General features: G+C 39.5%; 1 protein-coding gene across 1 annotated transcript; it reads right to left on the reverse strand.

The window, feature by feature from the left end:
- Positions 1–1,838: 1,838 nt before the first annotated feature.
- hoxc1a (homeobox C1a) lies at positions 1,839–10,928 on the reverse strand. Its single transcript, XM_020635032.3, has 2 exons — positions 10,102–10,928; positions 1,839–6,059 (listed from the first exon to the last, which is right to left on the reverse strand). Exons 1-2 carry the CDS (start codon positions 10,643–10,645, stop codon positions 5,671–5,673), a joined length of 933 nt encoding a protein of 310 aa, XP_020490688.2. The 5' UTR covers positions 10,646–10,928; the 3' UTR covers positions 1,839–5,670.
- Positions 10,929–17,450: the final 6,522 nt, after the last annotated feature.

Here is a 17,450-nt window from a genome sequence, read left to right on the forward strand (position 1 = left end):
CACAGAATGATTGTGTGAAGAGAATAACTAGGAGGGGTGAATATCAGTATATAAATCAGTAGGTTTGAGAGTTGATTGAGCACCTGTTTTCCCCTTTTTTTGCATAACATTTCTGATGAAAAAATGTTTTTATGGCAGCAAGGACGGTCCCGATGGCAGCTTCACCTTCACCTCTCTCTTGCTTTTCCTCCTTTGCTTCAACCCTTTCTATTGTCAAGCTGTCCTCTGATTGGCTGGAAGGTTTATTATGTCTTCTGAATCAAATCAATGAGCAGCAAAACATCTGTATGTTTGTTTTGATGATGTTGATTGGTCATTTGTATGAAGCAAAATGGCCAGAATTACAGAATGTGCACACAGCTTCTTTCCAAATCAATTTAATGTTCAAAATTGGTTCTGAATTTTTTTTCGCCTGCAGCACCCCTGCACATAGTGTGTTTTTGGGGTTATGTGAGAATCAATCCTCTCCCTCGTGAGATAGACCCAAGATGGCGCCTGACAGAGACTTGATTGAGAAAAGTTCATGAACTGTTCCCTCGCTGAGCACAGACCGACACGGATGGCTGATTGACATATGAAACACAAAGAGACGTGAAAGACTGAGCGCCAACGTCCTCAAACGCAGTACCCATCCCCTTCTCTTCTGTCTCCCCCTCCACCTCACCCCATGGAGCCCCGCCCCTTCTCCTCTCTCCTCCATATGTCTATGAATCTGTCACTATGGCAACCTCACCCCAGGGGCAGAGGAGGAGCGTGATGCCTTCGTTCAGACAAATACACATCGCAGGGCTCATTTATGATGGTTTGTTTAGGGATTATAATACACTGATTGGAGGTCAAAATGTCTGTACTTGATGTCATGTTCAGACACAAGAGTGCGGTGAGGTTTGAGCCTTTTATAATGACATGCTGTGGAGCATCTTGCAGAGCCTATGTGGAAAAGCTGCATTTAAACATGTTTTATTTATTTAGGTATTTTCATATCAAACACTTAAGTTTAAAGGCATATAAATACAATAACAAAATATTGTCAGCCAGTAGAGCATATTTTCAAAAAAGTAATATTGCAATTTTCCTTAGGGCACAAACATGCAGCATACCGCCACAGGACCAGTACCATTAAATCAGTGAATTATATCAATGGCATCATTAGCATAGCTTCTCCTAGGTTATTGTGTCTCGTATGCAGTATCAGCAAACTCTGTAAAGGCTCATTCCCTTATTTTGCCTCTTTTCCCTTCACTTTATGCATGTCTGCAACTTTTGAAAGGGCAATCCAAACTAGTGAGAAGACAGAGATACTTGGGAGAGGTCAAAGAGACGGCACGCGATCAGATATGTAGCAGGGGCAACCTTGTTTGATTTTTACGGATGCTGCATGATACCACGGAGAGATACCGCGTGTACAGTCCATGATGCCGCCCCGACACACAAACAGGAAACAGGGAATTATCCTATACAACAGCCTTGCAACCTTGACACACTTTCACCTCTGTGTGCACCCCTTCTCACCCTTACCCCCCCTCCCCCCCTCCTCCTCTTCCAGCCCCATGATACCTTACATTGACTCAAAGCCACCTCCCCCTCCTCACCCCTCCCCTTGTTTCAAGAGCAAATTTCCCTTTGCAGCCAGAAGTGCTGAGTGCGCCTGTTTGCTTTGTACACAGAAATTCGCTGAGGCTGTAAGCTGTCCCCAAACATCTGCTCCCTGGAGTGGAGCACGAGAGGAGAGGCAAGGACTGGGATTGGTGTGCATGTTGTTGTCAGAATGTGTTATGTATGGGTTTGTATTTGCGTGCGTGTGAGAGTACATGCTCGACAATTATTCAAATTGGTGCTTTGTATCTTTTTGAGCGCTTTATTAGTAGCACCTAGGAAACAAAACTCATATTTGTGTAATTGTATACACAGGGCATCCAAATGTACATAGGTACACATACTGGCACAAAAAAACAGGTGCACTTCATTTAAACTTTCTTGATGCTCAAATTGTTTGGTAGTCAAATATGTGAATGAGCCCAGTGAAAAAGACTAATAGTGCATGAAAGTCTGTGCAAATAAAGAAAAACAGTAAAATCAGATGAGCAGAAAGCTGAAATGGAACATTCAAATGATGTGTAATTACAACAACAACTTAGCTATCTATAAGTGCTTCACATCGAGTTAGAAAGAGCTTAACTTGATCAATTGAATTCATTCCCCTGAGCACCGGTGAGCATATTACATGCATATTATGCATTAAGTTAATTTTAGGTCAACTATACATTCATTACAATGATCTCAGAGGGAACCCACTTATATGTGTAAATGTAAGTTATTCTGTAAGGTGCATATTTTCTGTCATTGCTCATGCCAGGCAGTGCTCCTCGGTAACAGCTGCCCGCATAAGCTCACACACAGCAATACAAAACCTAAACAGAGACTGTCGATATGCTCATTTATCATGAACCAATACATCACTGCTTTAGGTTTGACACCTAAAATATATCTTTTAATTTTACAAATGAGGCAGGTAAATTCACTTTTACTAATTATATTCAAGCTTTTCTACTTTGTCAAGAAAAACTGTTTCTTATTGATTAAAATAAAGGAGCTAAAGCAGATTTTCAAACACAGTTCTATAGAGACATTATTGCTGTGAAGAAAAGGAAAAAAATAAAAATAAAGATGAAGACAACTTTTGAGGAGTTATTTTGGTTTCCTTTTCCTTTCATTCACCTTATGTGTATGAGCGCAGCACAGCTGTCAGTCTTGTGAACAAACCGTACATCTTCAGGAAGGAATTATAGAAGAACACAAATTCATCAGAGTAGAGTCACACTGAAAAGCTTTGGAGCTAAATGTCAGGTCTGAACAAACAATGCGGTTTCGCCTTCCATCAATTGAGAGGCAAATGTTGAAGCTGCCACAGGATGAAATTAAAGTGATAGTTCACCCAATATAAATCAACTCTTCTTTCACCTCCACCTCATCCCTATAATTCACATCAAGTTTTTTTTTCTCTGCAGATTTTACTGTTACTTTTTTAAATCAGTGTGTATTTCTATGTGAATATATTATACAGTAGAAAGTGTGATAAAGTCATTTTGGATTTATTTTTTTTAAGTGCACACCTGCTGCAAGCATCAAACACCTCAACCTGTAACATAAAGCCCTGTAACAAGGGAACAAATTTGCTAAATATGATAAAAGAGTTTGTAATAAGGCCATACTACCCCTCTCCTCTGGAGGAACAGTGGTGGACATGGGAAACCGTTTTTAGACTCCCAGGCTTGTCATCACATTTCATCATCATCATCCTCATAACCTTCATGAGTGCACTCTTATTTGCATTAAAAGGAGGAACACATTTGATGGTTTTGTTAAACATTCCACTTTGTACTATTTGTTTAGAGAGACTCGGCCTTAATGGATGTTATTTGTTTGAATGCAAATTGAATATAAATTGGGCTCAACACTGTTTTTAGTTTGGCACGCATGTAAACTCATTTGTATCAACTACAAAAAAAAACTTTGAAATGTTTATACTGTCAAAAGCTATTCTGCAGACCTGCAAGTTAAAACTTTCAAGCATATCTGTCTGTTAATATTAATGAGAAAAGCTCCAAATATATAGTTTGGAAGGGATACATGTATACATTTCTCTAAGAATCATTGCACCAAATATGCATAATAATTTATAAGAAGCAGACATATAATGGATAGTTTCTCTATTATTTTTTTTTGCTGCCTCTGACTTGAAATCACATTAAGTGTTAAGTATGCACCAGTAACTTTAATTTTTCAACTTTGCTATTATTAAAAATAGGGCTGCAGTTTATTTCCAAAAAACCTATTGTGTGAAAAGACTCTTTCATCCAGTTTATAAAGTGAAACAGTAGAGCATTTTTTGGCTTATTAAAATAAGAGATAGGGCAAAAATTAGGTTAGCTCAAGGAAAAAAATGCATTATGCAGGTCTGGTATGGAATTATAATATGAACAATTATCATATGGCCTGGCCGCCTCTCTATTCAGCTTGATGAAATATTATTGTGTGGCCACAGAGAGCCAGCAGAGGAACAAAAGCTTGCCGAGTTGTTGGTGAAAAAGATCAAATGAGAAAAAGAAATAAAGGAAGAGAAAAAGCTGCAGATTTGGAGGTCACACAAATGAATGGTGCATCTTTCTCTCTGTGAGCAGATGACCGGGTCATCTGTGTCTCCAGGCAAGACAAGGGTCAAGAGGTGAGAGGTGAACTCTGGTGTAAGTGCATATATTAGCTTTGCCCTGCAGCCTGCATGCCCATAGGTGCAACTGTCTAATTATTACTTTATTAGCAGGGTTTTATGTGCACAAGGACGCCTGTTAAGATTTAAAAGACCTTATTAATTCATTTTGTTTGTAGCTTTTATTTTTCCACATTCCCCAGTTGCTTCATTGTAACCTACATGTTGTGTTGTCATTAATATCCATTTTGGAAAGAGTATTACTTTCATATCCAGTGCAAACCATGCTAATTGAAAGCTAAACAACAATATTCCCCTTCATAGAATTAGCCTGACGGCTCATTTCTAGATATTAGAATAGACATTAACACGACAGAAACACACTGCTATACCGGGAACATAACAGTGTTTAAGGGCCGGGTTCACAATCATTTACTTTATATGAGGCTGACGAGCTGCTGGGGCCACGCGCGCAATTTATTGGTTGATGTGCAAAACAGCACAGACAGCGTTTTATTGTCTGCCCTCCCGCATGAGTGTTCAGGCTAAATGATCATTTTCTGATGCATGTATCGCGGTAATAAAAGACGCAACAGCTCCCTATCGTGACGTTTCTACATTCCATTAACGTGCAGTTACACATGCATGCAAACGCTCCCAGTTTTCTGCCTTAAATAGATGGATCACCACGGATCAATACTCCTAATACGAGCGGTCGATAAATCTATCAGTCAATCATGGTGTTTTAATCTTTTGGGGACTGAGGATAAAGAAAAATGTAAACACTGGACAAAAGCTGGTTTATAAAAGGACATCAAAAGTATTAAATAAGCACCCTGGTGCTCTGCCAAATTAGCACGATAATTGTCTATGTTACAGGTGCATTTAGCTTTTTCTATAATGTGAGCTTTAAGACACAAACTACTTTAAAATGAAGAAGAAAAAGAAAGAAATGTAAAAAATAAATCCATTACTTAGGCTATCAATTCGTCCAAGAACTTACAACGACAAGAAGAGAATGAATTGCAAAAGTCAATCCAATGTCCATAAAATAAATTTGATCAAATGAAGCCCTTAAATAAATAAGTAAATACATTTGTTATTTTAAACAAAAGACAGGTAGCACGTGCCCTGTAGAATAAATAGATAAAAGTAAAGCCACTTCCTGAATAAAGAACAAATAAATAAACGAGTCCCTCCGCATTTGTATGGACAATTAATATTATTTTGTTTCCTAGTTTACATTGTGTAGACATGGAGCGCGATGGAATGACTCGGATTTTAATATTCAAATCAGAGCGCCAGTCTGAAGCCGGGGACGATGACAAATTGTTGTGACCCGTTCTTGCATGAAGAAACTTGCCATCGCGCCTCTCGCGATAAGCATCCATCCATCGTGATAACCAAATAAAGGTGCAGCCTGATTGAAACCGATGCAAACGGGAATCAAAACATCTGCAGGCTCAGTAGTTCAGGGCCAGGTGTTTTGGAGAGGACGGTCCAGGAGAGGGGGAGGTGTCCATGGTGTTAGAGTGCGGAGCAGCCGCGGGCACCGGCTCTGAGATCACCAGGCCGTCTCTCTGTAATTTCTTCTGCTTCATGCGTCTGTTCTGAAACCAAACTTTCACCTGCGTCTCGCTCAGCTGCAGGACACCGGCCACCTCCACGCGCCTGGCCCGCGTCAGGTACTTGTTGAAGTGGAACTCCTTCTCCAGCTCGGTCAGCTGCCTTGTGCTGAAGCTGGTCCTCGGGGTGCCGTTCTCCGCGGGATGGTCATCCGAGCAGAGGTTTCCGTGTCCAGCACCCAGGCCCGGACCAATGATACTGAGCCCACAGGTCATGTGCATGCTGGCTGAGGAGAGAGGACATGAAAACAGTCAGAATTGAAAGAGCAAATGAGGTTACTCGCAAGAGAAGTAAAAAAAAAAAAAAAAAAACACTAGTATAAAATGATCACGCCCAAATCGAGGGATAAGGAAGAAAAATAAGAGGAAAAATATTACTATAATAAACCTTATAATATTTGAATAGTAATATGTCCTTATAACTTTTTTATAACTCCTCAGAAATTAATTAAATATTTGTAATGAAACTTTTTGCTACTCACCTGGTAGTTTAAAAAATGAGTAAATAACAGGTATGTTTATCAAATGTCCAGCAATTCATTAAAATGATTTCCAAAAATTAGGATTTGTAGGATTTTGCCCTAAACCAGTTTGTTGATTTAAGGTCTTCACCTGGGAGCCATTATTCTGTTTGAATATCAAGTAGATGTAGTAGATGTATTTCTCCACTGTATCAAGTTTTGCAACAGCCCACAGGGACGAGCGAAACCTTTTGGTGGTGTAAAACAGGTGCATGGGGAATAGAATCATATCTATTGGGGTGGACATAATAACAGAAACACCTGTGCGGTATAACGCAATCTCATGCAACAACAGAGCAAACTGCAAGCCTGAAGAATTAATGCAGATTAAGATCGCCACCTCTGACCTTAAAGATTTAAAAGTTCTACATCCATAATGTAAAGGTGCTGCTTTTGAAATGCATCATGGTCACTAAAGAGAAGAACAAAATGTTCCATGATATTTAAGATATGCAGAAAAGTATAGTCAGAGATGCGTAAAAACTTTGCAGCGTTTACAGTCCATTAACTGCATCACAATCATTAATAATATGCCTGTAGGCCTTTCTGTGTCAATGACAGTTTAACAGTTTACAAATCCTTTCAGACTTTGCATTTAAGACAAATGTGTTCCTTCTTTTTCCTCTGAGGTTTTGGGTCACACATTAAAGTATCATCTGTGCTGCTTATGTGCAATGAATGACAGGAGCCGCAGCTAGATCCTGATTTTTCATGGCTGACATTGTGGGCAAGTCGTCAGTGAGTGTTTGCCTCTTTGAAAATGTGCTGCTGCCACATAATGGAGTCAGTGTGCCAGGTGTAGTGCGATCTCTCCCACCACAATTCATTGGGAGGAAGGTTAACAGGCCTCTAGCCACTTGGAAAAGCATAGCAGATGGAAAGGTCACTTATAGGATAAATGTCGACATCTGTGTTTTAAGGAAATGAATGTCAAGGTGGGCGAGCCGGAGAATTAGAGGGCAGCGAAGAAGAAGAACCAATACAGAGGAGCTGTACGCAATTATGAAGTTCAGCTTTCTGTAGTGCAAATCACATGCACGTTCTGATAAATGGCTGCAAAGATAATAGAATTGATGCTGGCCAGAAGGCATAGAAGAATCAAACTAAATATTTGAGGAATGACTTGCAGGCTTAAAAATAGCCAGCCAGCAAAGGGAATGGAAGGGGCCTCCCAAGCCAAGGAGAGGAGAAGAAGAAAAGGGATGGATCGATACACATTGCCTCAGTCATCTGGGCATCCAGCCCACAGTAATTCAGGTGCTGTCAAAGCATAATTGAAGAATGACGCACTGGGAGTATATACACTGAGCCAGGAGATCAGGTTACTGCAGGTCTGTGGAGGCCTTTCAACCAGGAAGAAAATGCAAGACTTTGTTCTGTGCCAAAACCAATAGAAGCTCCAGTGGAAAGCATACTTTCACTAATGACTCTTTTACAAGTTACACAGTAGCGCTAATGAGTTACTCCTACAGATGATCCCCTTCAGAGAGATGCAGGGAGAGGTTACAGAGATGCTAACAGTACTGCTAGGAGAAGTCTTTGTGTGAGTGGGCGGCTGGGAGCAAATGGCTTCCTCATGTGCACAGACTTAGATCAGATGAGTGGCTAATGTGTTTTATGAATAAAATCACCCGGAGATCAGTCAAAGGTGTTTTTTGTCACCTTTACCTCCCTCAAAGTGGCCTCATCACTGAAATGTTTACCTGCTAATCTAAAATATGTAGTCTGTGCAAGTGGGAAATGACAGACTATACATTGCGGTTTTGTGTTTGTTTCATCTTTTTGCAATATGTTTGACTAATTACAGATGTTAATGACTCTTACTGTGCCTCCTGCAGCAGCAACCTGAGAATAATATTTGTCAATGTGTGTGAAAGCACATTATTACCCATTAATTTGATTTCTGAATTGTTTTTTTCCAGCTTGTGCTTCTGCATCAAATTGCATTGATATATTTCAAATATGTTGCAGTCAAAAGGTAGAAGTGGTAGTTTTTTTTAATCTTTTTGTTTGTTAGAGCTTTTTTGATATTTCTAAGAATATCTGGAGATATTCATGTTTAATATTGCTTTTCTTAAAGCAGCATCATAACAAAATTATTCAAAGTGCTCAAATGCACATCACTATTCAATAATCTGAAATATTCTGTTTTTTTCAGTTTGTGCTTCTGCATCACATGATGAACAAACCAAAGATTCATTTTCCTATCGCATTAATATGAGAATAATGTTTAACAAGAATTGAGTCCGCATGACTACCCACAAATCTGAATGATTTATTTATTTATTTTCTATGAAGAGTTTTGTGAAGTTTTTTTTTTTTTTGGATGGTTTCATATTTTTAAGTATTAATATATCAAAATGCTTCTGATAAAACAGCATCAATCAAGTCCTCAGAGCTTGTATCACTACAAACTAATTAGATTTTTAACTGTTTTTTATCTCTGTGGGCTTCTGCCTTATTTCCTACTCAAGTATTCTGAGTAAAATTAAAAGGTATTGTGCGTAAAAGTTTGAAATCTTTGTTCTGTGTTTGTTACAAATCAAGGGAGATGATTATGCAGCATGAGTAGAAATGATCATTATACTAATGTGCATATTGCGGCAAGTTTATGTTTGTTGCACTGCTTGCAGAGGAACTCAGGCCTTCCTTTTTTTTTTGTTACCACAAACAGTTTGTGGTTATGATGGCCGACATGCATCTTTGGTCAGTGAACATTTGGGTCAGCAGCTCACTCACAGCAGACACAGAATGTGCTGTGGAGAAGAAGAAAAAAAAGACTGGACCACCATTGTAGTAAATCTTCATCCATGTAAAATTTATGAAACGCAGCTCAAGTACATTGGCCAGTCAGTCAACTGACACTATTGATCAAAGTGAAGGATCTATATTGGATACTATAACTCACATACAATTGAGGATTGATAGGCATTTTTCACATTAGGAGGCTATCTGTATTTTTTTTATTTAAAGCCTGGGATGTGTATTCTTCTGTGGGCTCTGTGCCCAGGACTCATCACTCAGGGAAATGATGATCTGTGACAGCAATTATGTTAAAAAGGTGGACACATGTAAAGGTGCTGCAAACTGAAATCAATACACAAGGGCTTTCATTACAAACAGACAACTAATCGATACTCAGGGAGCACTCCTGCTTACAGGAGTAAGTTTTACTCAACTTCCTGTGAGGCTCGACAGCCACTGGTCTGATGCATTATTCAAAGGCTGCTGGTTAGGAAGGGCATGGCTAAATAATTGATCATTTTCAGGCTTGAATATACACTGTGGCTGAGCAGCTTTTACTGTACTTTACAATCCTCTTGTGTGTGTGTGACTAAATCCTGCGTGTGACTGTAGGTGGAGCAAACATGTTAAATAACCTCAGGCATTAACATGGAACCGTTAAGGAAATATAACAGAGTCCTCATGTGCATATTCAAATTTGGCGCCGTGTAAACAGCTAGGATTACATACCGAGCGTTTAATCTGTTTTTAAAGTGAGAATAGTAAAAAAAAAAAAAAAGAACCAAAAACATTTGTTTGTGACGGAGGACATTCACAGTGACGCAAAAAACGTCAGCCTCTTTCCAGCGCTATGAAAAAAAACTTTCGATCAAACTTTCCAAACTATCACTGGACGTTTCCCAAAGCTTAAAATAAAACTTAAACACATTTCTCCTGAATGAATTTACGTCTCAGGGAAGCTTTCTCCCTCCTTTCGTGCTCAGTCTCTCGTGACAAAACTCACCCGCCCGGTGCTGACTCCTCTTCACTCTCATCCACTCAAAAGTTTTTCTGTTTACATCCAAAGCAGCGTTACAGTCCAAAGTAACAGAACTCCCCACGTCGACGTGAAACTCTGTGTCATTATAGGAGCAGGTTTGAATTTGCTCTGCGGGTGATCCAAACCCGCTTTGTGCCGTCTCGTCGTTGTTTGATGCGCAGTATCCGCGTCCTGGAGAGCCCTGCCCCTGCGCCCTGCGCCGCCAGGGGACACGGGGCGAGTGGGGGCAGGCCGGTGCCGAGAAGCCCTCGAGAGTCTCACAGTGGAGTGAAAGAGGAGGAGGGCTGTCCAAAGAGGAGCACAGAGTCAAACTGTTCGAGAGAGTTAAGTACCGAGGCTGCGGAGAGTTAAATCCAGAGGCAACTTCCCCCTCCTCGTCACGGCCGCAGAGTTCAGAATAAGTCCTGCAATCGGGGTCCAGGTTTATGACCTCTTTGGCTTGGCAGCAGCCCGTGAGCAGGGGGCTCATACTCTCCCCTTCGACCGTTAACTTTTGATAGGAAGTCATTATAACCTCTCCCCTCCTGCATAATCATTGGACGGGGTCCCGCTCCATGGCCTCTCGTGCATCCAGTAACGCGTGGTCAGGCGGCTGCACGAGCGCGGGGACATTCCTCTGAGGAGAACCAGCAGTTCCTGATTGATGGAGATGACGTGCCCTCCTGGTCTCGGCCAATAGCTGGACATCTCTGTCATCAGAAAGGACAAACACTGAGGAAACTCAATTCAGGTCAAAATCTGAATAGTGGCATTGAAAGAAAGCTACGTTTGTCCTTAAAAATCCATCAGCGTTCACAGAGGGGCCTTCTCGTGCTTTTCACCTATGCAAGACAGGTAGGCTGTGACGTCACACATGTTTGCGTCCTGAACTGTTTTGTTTGCCCCCAAGAGAAATGTGTTTTAGGTCAAATTCTGCTATAATGATTATTTTTCACGCCAACAATGCAAACTTCTGTTCCCAAAGAGTAAATTAGCATAATATAGAGCTACATTGAAGCAGCTAATGGATTATGCAAATCTGCGCTGGCTCCTTGAAAAAACCCGAGGCCCTCTTTAGCAAAGGGCTTAGGTCATGAGAAAGGCACACTTAATGGGTTCAGAGGTCGTGACAGCTGGTATTTAGAAGTTCAGTTGCAGCAGATTTGTAATTAGCCTCGAACAAATACAAAAAAAAAAAAAGATGTCTGCGAGCAGAGATCAAGAAGTTGTAACTGACACTAGAACTCCCGGTCCCTCCGCCAAGAAAAATAGAGGGTGTAGGTTGATAAAGAGAGAACTTCAGACTGTGTTTATGTCAACAACACTCCCCTGAAATTTGTTAAGGAGTAACTTTTCCTGTGAATTTTTGCTATTAAAGGTTGGGTATAAAAACGAATTAAAGGAATTTACTGCATCCACAAATAATAGAAGATAGATATTTATGACCATGGCTATATACTTTAAAGACATTGGAAACGGTTCATTTAGTCTGTGTTTTTGTGCAGCAGTCGATAAACAAAAACTCCGCCAGCTCAGTGTTATCACCTCCAGTACAGGAGTGAAAATGTCAAATAGCTCCATATGGCAGCACAGGGTTTTTTTTTCTCTCTCTCTCTCTCAAGTCTGGTGACCTACTTTAAAAAACACACATCAGTGTGTCGCGACCTGAAAATAAATAGAGTAGGGAGAGACGTGAATTTAGAGAGCCAATAAATGTGTTGAACAATATCCAAACTGTTGAACTATTTTCTTTCAACTTAACCTTCATGTATGTTATCTCATAGTCACAATAAATGCAATAATTTCAAAGACAACACAAGTTTCATAAATAAGGTTAAGTTTTATATTTTATTTCCGAGCTTCAGTCATGTTTCACGGCGCTCAGTCTTGTGCACAAATTATGCAGGCAGACGAGAAATGATGTTTGCATGATGTTGAAATTATTTAACTATTTAATTATTTATTATTTAGAATGAATTTGAATGATTTATTTCCCTGTCCCTGCATGCTCAAATCAATCTGTTGAAAATATAATAATTAATACATTTAGTATGTTGATTGAAAGCCATAACATGCGTGCAATCATTTTTTTTTCTTATTAGCCTATTATGATTAGGTTATTGATATTTCATTTTCAGATAACAGGACATAACCACCATCCGTAATATTTGATAATAAAAAAAACAGTCTGTGTTAACTGTTCTTATCGTTTTATTCCGATAATCTTCCCTATGTCTTTTAAGTCTGCAGTAATTACAAAATAATTCAGCGTAATGAACAACTTCTAACTGCATTCTTACAACACAGAAATATGGTCCCAGCTGTGGGAGTTAATGGGATTCTACAGGCAGCGATGTGCTGAATGACTGAGTGCAATATATCCCCTCTCTTCATGCATTTGCGGCGCGCGCTGATCCATCTTCATGTCAGCTCGGAGGTTACTCAGGGTTCACGCGCTCGCTTGTTTCTCTCCTCCACACTCAATAAATAAATCTCTGCAGCTTTCTGTTTACCGCCTGAATATAAATTTGTTTGCAGTCGATCGAAGACCTGTGCGGAGGTATTAGAAATTGTATTTCTGTAATGGCTTTCAGCAGGGAGGGAGGGGAGGGGAAGGAGGGGAAGGGGTTGCAGAGAGGGGAAGAGAAGAAGAAAAAACAGGTGTGAGCAATCTCTCCTTTTTCCCCCTATGCAAACGGATTTTTAAAAACATGCAGCATCTCCCTACAGCCCTTGAACAAATTACTTTTAAAACCAAGTAACCTTTTTATTTTGGAGGACAAAAACAGCAATCATTGTTTCTTACTAGAAGTGCCATATGTCTGATTAGCATATTTGAAGAGTTGTTCCACATCACTGACCAGCACTTTTATGCAACAGAAGTTATATTATCACATAAAACAAAAAAACACACAAGTGAATTCAGCTGAGGACAGCTTGTTTCCCCTAAACCACACATTCTGGATGAGTTGGCTATAGAAATACGACAAAGGATAATCCCACAATTTAGCTGAATATTTGATCTCCCTCAAACCAAATTCTGCATCACAATTACAAAAACAAAAGAAATGATTCCCCCAATCCTTCCAAAAAACATTCTCCTAAAACTGAGTGCAGACATTCTGCATCCTGATCACCCTCCCCGTTGTTGTGACTGGAGGTGAGGTAAAGATGGCAGCTCTTGTGTGGCTCTGTCGGGAGGCAGGAGACAATATTGACTGATGCTAATTTGTTTTGCGTCCATGCTCTGATGTGTGTCAATAGGCGGTCGAGGCCCTAGGATCAGCACTGTCCGTGCTAAGATTACCTCAATGGATTTGAACTGAACCCTTATCCATGCTACCTCTACTGACATCAGACCCTCCAACACTGTCAGGCCTCATTATGTGTCGGCTCTTGACCCTCACAAGACTGGGAATGAAGCAGTGCTGACAGACGAGTGTCACCAACAAGTCAGAGAGGTCAGAGCTGTTAATGTAGTTCCTGGACGGGGAAAATGACAGTCATCTATGCCATGTTTATGGAGCTCAGGCTCTTCAATGCAGCATCAGGATAGAGCTGTAATGTGGCTGAGGGACAAAGAGAAAAAGAGAGGGAGAGGGGGAGAGAGAGGGTCAGCGCAGACATTCAAGTGTGGCACATTGACCGGCTGAGAGATGGCTATCTTTATGATTGATAGAGCATGTCTGTGTTTTTCAAGTATTGACATTTGTGAAAAATTGTGATGTCAGAGGAGGTTTAGCCCACACACAAGCCAGGGAGTATAACTTTAAAAACAGAAAATTCTGCTAGAAAGGGTCAACTCTTTATAAAAAAAAGATTAATCAATTTTACATTGCAAAAGGAACAATGGACAAAATATACTGTCCATGTCCAAAAAAGACCATTTGCATTAGTTATTCTGTATTCTCTTAATAATACACATAATATATTTGTAAAAAAATAATATATTTTTTTGCCTATATGTGTACACAAAATGAGTGGTACTGCAGAAAACCCCTTCTATGCTCCATAATCCATGTAGTATTTGTTATATGGATGCAAGAGGTCTTGCAAGTAATTATTTATTTTTATAGTTTTTTCTTTCTTTGCATACAATACAATCAAAATATTCTAAAAACATCCAGTCACTGAATAACTTCTAATTGTCCTTTCCTTCTGGTTAAATGTGATGAAATCTGTCACAGCACATGAACTTTAATCATAAATCCAGTACTGTGCAAATGGCTGGGGACAATACAGCTAAGTGCACTCAGCACAGGCTCAACAGTGTGACAATGAAGCAATACTGTGCTAATACCAGGACTTTTCAGCTATAGCCTGTAGTATGTATCTGCAGCCCCTCACAGCTTCACTGAGCCAAGAGGCTCCACGTCGGCACAATCCCAAACAACATGACAACAAGCCATCAGTCATCTTCCCCCAGAGCTGCTGCGCACACTTCTGTGTTTCCGGAGTTCTTACTGTGGGAAATGAGCAGGGTTAAACATGAAACAGGAGGAAATGTTCATCACTGCAGCACATTAGCTAATATTCTCCCTCATACAGCATTGTTTTCTCTGCAGGGAAAGAGGAGTGTTTTTTTTCTTCTTTTGCTTAAACATCCCCTGCTTGTTCACAGAGTAAATCAGCAGTGCACTGTGAATGCTAATCATGCTTAATACCAAAATGCTGATAGAAAAATGACACAGTGATAGTATAGCACCAATCTTCTGGTGAGGTCCGGGGAGGAATATTTCTGCAGGGAAAAAAACAAAACATGTAATCTTGTAATTAAAGCTATATGTTAACGTTGAGTAAATTATTCAAACTCAATAATGCTAAAATGAAAGGCTGCATTATCTATCAGACTGAAATATTCAAGATGTCCCAGACATCAGTTTCATTCCCCCCAAATTAAGGCTGACATGTTGTGCATCTTGCAAACTTTGTTCTCTCCAGTAGATATTAAAACAAAGTTATCTTGGAACAATGTCTGGCTGCACAGCATGAGTTATTCCTACTTCAGAAACATTTAGTTTAAGCATTTGAAGTTTGACTCAAATTACTCATGTAGTCAACAAAATAACAATGTCCGATTGCAAATATCTCTGATTCAGCATTTGTGTTATGTTGGCTGACCTTCTTATTATTTTTGTCCAACTGAGCCAACTGCTGTCTGTGTAAAAAAAAAAACCCATTACAATAGTAAATCTAACCACTTGTTAGTTTCTTTCAATGCTTGTTTGACTTCCCTCTACAATAATTGAAACTCAACATGTAGAATAGTGTTGAAGTGGACCCTATTACAACAAAACGTTAAAATTGACAGAGAGACAAAGCTGTTATACAGGGGAATTGGACAATTTCTTTTTTTATGTATTTGATCTGCATGAACACTTTTTTCCATTACATATTATGAAAATGTAATTCCTAAATAATTCTTAACGCAGAATTTAAAGTACAGATGGTGTAATGTTGCATGGAAAGTACTGTCAAAACTAGAGCATAGATGGAAAGGCATATATTAAGACTATTCTAAAACATTTTACAGGATTTATTTTTTAAAACATGGCATCTGCAATTGTCATAATATTATAGGATATCAATCACTTTAACCAATATTTAGTATATTTTTGAGAGCTTTTAAAATGGGCAAGACTGAAAAATAATGAATTTTACCGTCATCTAAACATAGTCTGATGTATCTAAAATATTTTCATGCTGCAGATGTTATAGTCATAAGTCTTGTGTCGGTATGATTTTTCCACACAGCTTTAGACGAGAGCAACCCAAAGAAAGTGAGCATTGATTGGTACTCAGTGTGATAAAGCCATTGGCTGCTAAATACTTCTTGATTGCTCAATAATGGTCAACATGTGACATTTAGCAGGGTGACTGTTGTGATTACAAGTTCATTCATTTAACCGCTGCAGCTCTCCTGCAGGTGACTCTCACTATACGCACAGCGGAGACACTTTCATCACCAACTTACCTTTTTATTGTCACCGATCATCCTTAACTGGGAAGCATTTAAAATGTCATTGATCTTGATAATGCCTGGCCGTAATATGACAGTAACAGTTGTATGAGATTCAGGAAGTCAAATTTCAGAGATTGATGAGTCGTAGCAGTTGAGTTATAATCCATCTAGCTGACTAATGCTCGGGCTCTGTTCCACACCGAGGAGCAGACAAATAAATAAAAGCCATAAAGGTGACACAGGAAATTGATACTTAACAATCATCTTGAGCAACAAGCACCTGGAGAGACTGGTGGGCAGTACTTACTGCTGTGGAGGGAGACGCTGAGAAGGTTAATAGGTCATAAAGAGAACAAAAGCTCCTAAAGGCCACACATATAGTTCAGGGTTTGGCTCAACAATGGACCAAAGTATTACATTTGACAGACACACTATAGGAAGATTTGACTTAGAGTGTTTTCATCGTACAAATCAGTCCCTTCCAGAACTTAATCATTTGAAATAAAACTGAAGAGAAAGGTCCCAAACTTGATCGTAATCTTGACAATTGTGATCCACCAAACTTTTGAAAGAGAAGAAGAGGCCCCAGTAGAAAAAAACACCAATAATACAAATTATTAGTTTTACCAATTTTGGAAAATATAGATGCACTTGTATAACACTTTTCTAGTCTTCTAGACTACCCAAATCTGCTTTTACACTATAGGTCACATACACCCATTCACTAACTGATGGCAGAGGCTGCTACGTGAAGTGCCCGACAGTATTAACTAATCCTATTTATAAGCATTCACACACTGCTGGCTGTGCTACTTGAGAGCTATACGAGTGAGTTCAGTGTCTTACCCAAGGACACTTCGACATGTGGCTGCAGAAGCATTGGCTCACACTCCCTACTTTCTGGTTGAAAGATGACCAAGTCCACCACTCACAAGCCCCCCTCCATCCCCCCCTTAATACTGGAAGAATGTATCCAGTTCATAGTAAACATACAGAGAGTCTCTGTTGTCATGAACTTGGTGTTGAGTGTTTTTATCCTGCAGTTTGTCATGCTTCGTTGTCTACATATAATACTGTAACTAAGAGAAATCAATGAGTCTGAATTCAATCTTTTTTTGGAAAGTTGATGTTTAATGTTTAAATAAACGTAGTCCATTGTTCAATGTTTTGACCCAAAAATCCACTGTTAGCATCTAATACAACAGGACCAGCATCTTATTAAGACACTTATGATGCAGAAATCTTCAAGTCAATATTAAAGACCATCATTCTAAATCCAAAATACACTTCTGCTAAGCAATGTTTCATGGGTGAAAAAGTGGAATCATCATTTTTCAATATCTGAAAATTATATTAGAGACTTTCAATGTTT

This window comes from Labrus bergylta, chromosome 12 (genome assembly GCF_963930695.1).
Source record: "Labrus bergylta chromosome 12, fLabBer1.1, whole genome shotgun sequence".
Classification (NCBI taxonomy): domain Eukaryota; kingdom Metazoa; phylum Chordata; class Actinopteri; order Labriformes; family Labridae; genus Labrus; species Labrus bergylta.

What these genes read in the sequence shown, in the direction of transcription:
- hoxc1a (XM_020635032.3), bottom strand. Translation starts at nt 10,645, where the DNA reads ATGACTTCCTATCAAAAGTTAACGGTCGAAGGGGAGAGTATGAGCCCC. An exon ending in GAGGAGTCAGCACCGGGCGG is followed by an intron (nt 6,060 to 10,101) that starts GTGAGTTTTGTC and finishes CTCTCTCCTCAG; the next exon opens with CCAGCATGCACATGACCTGT.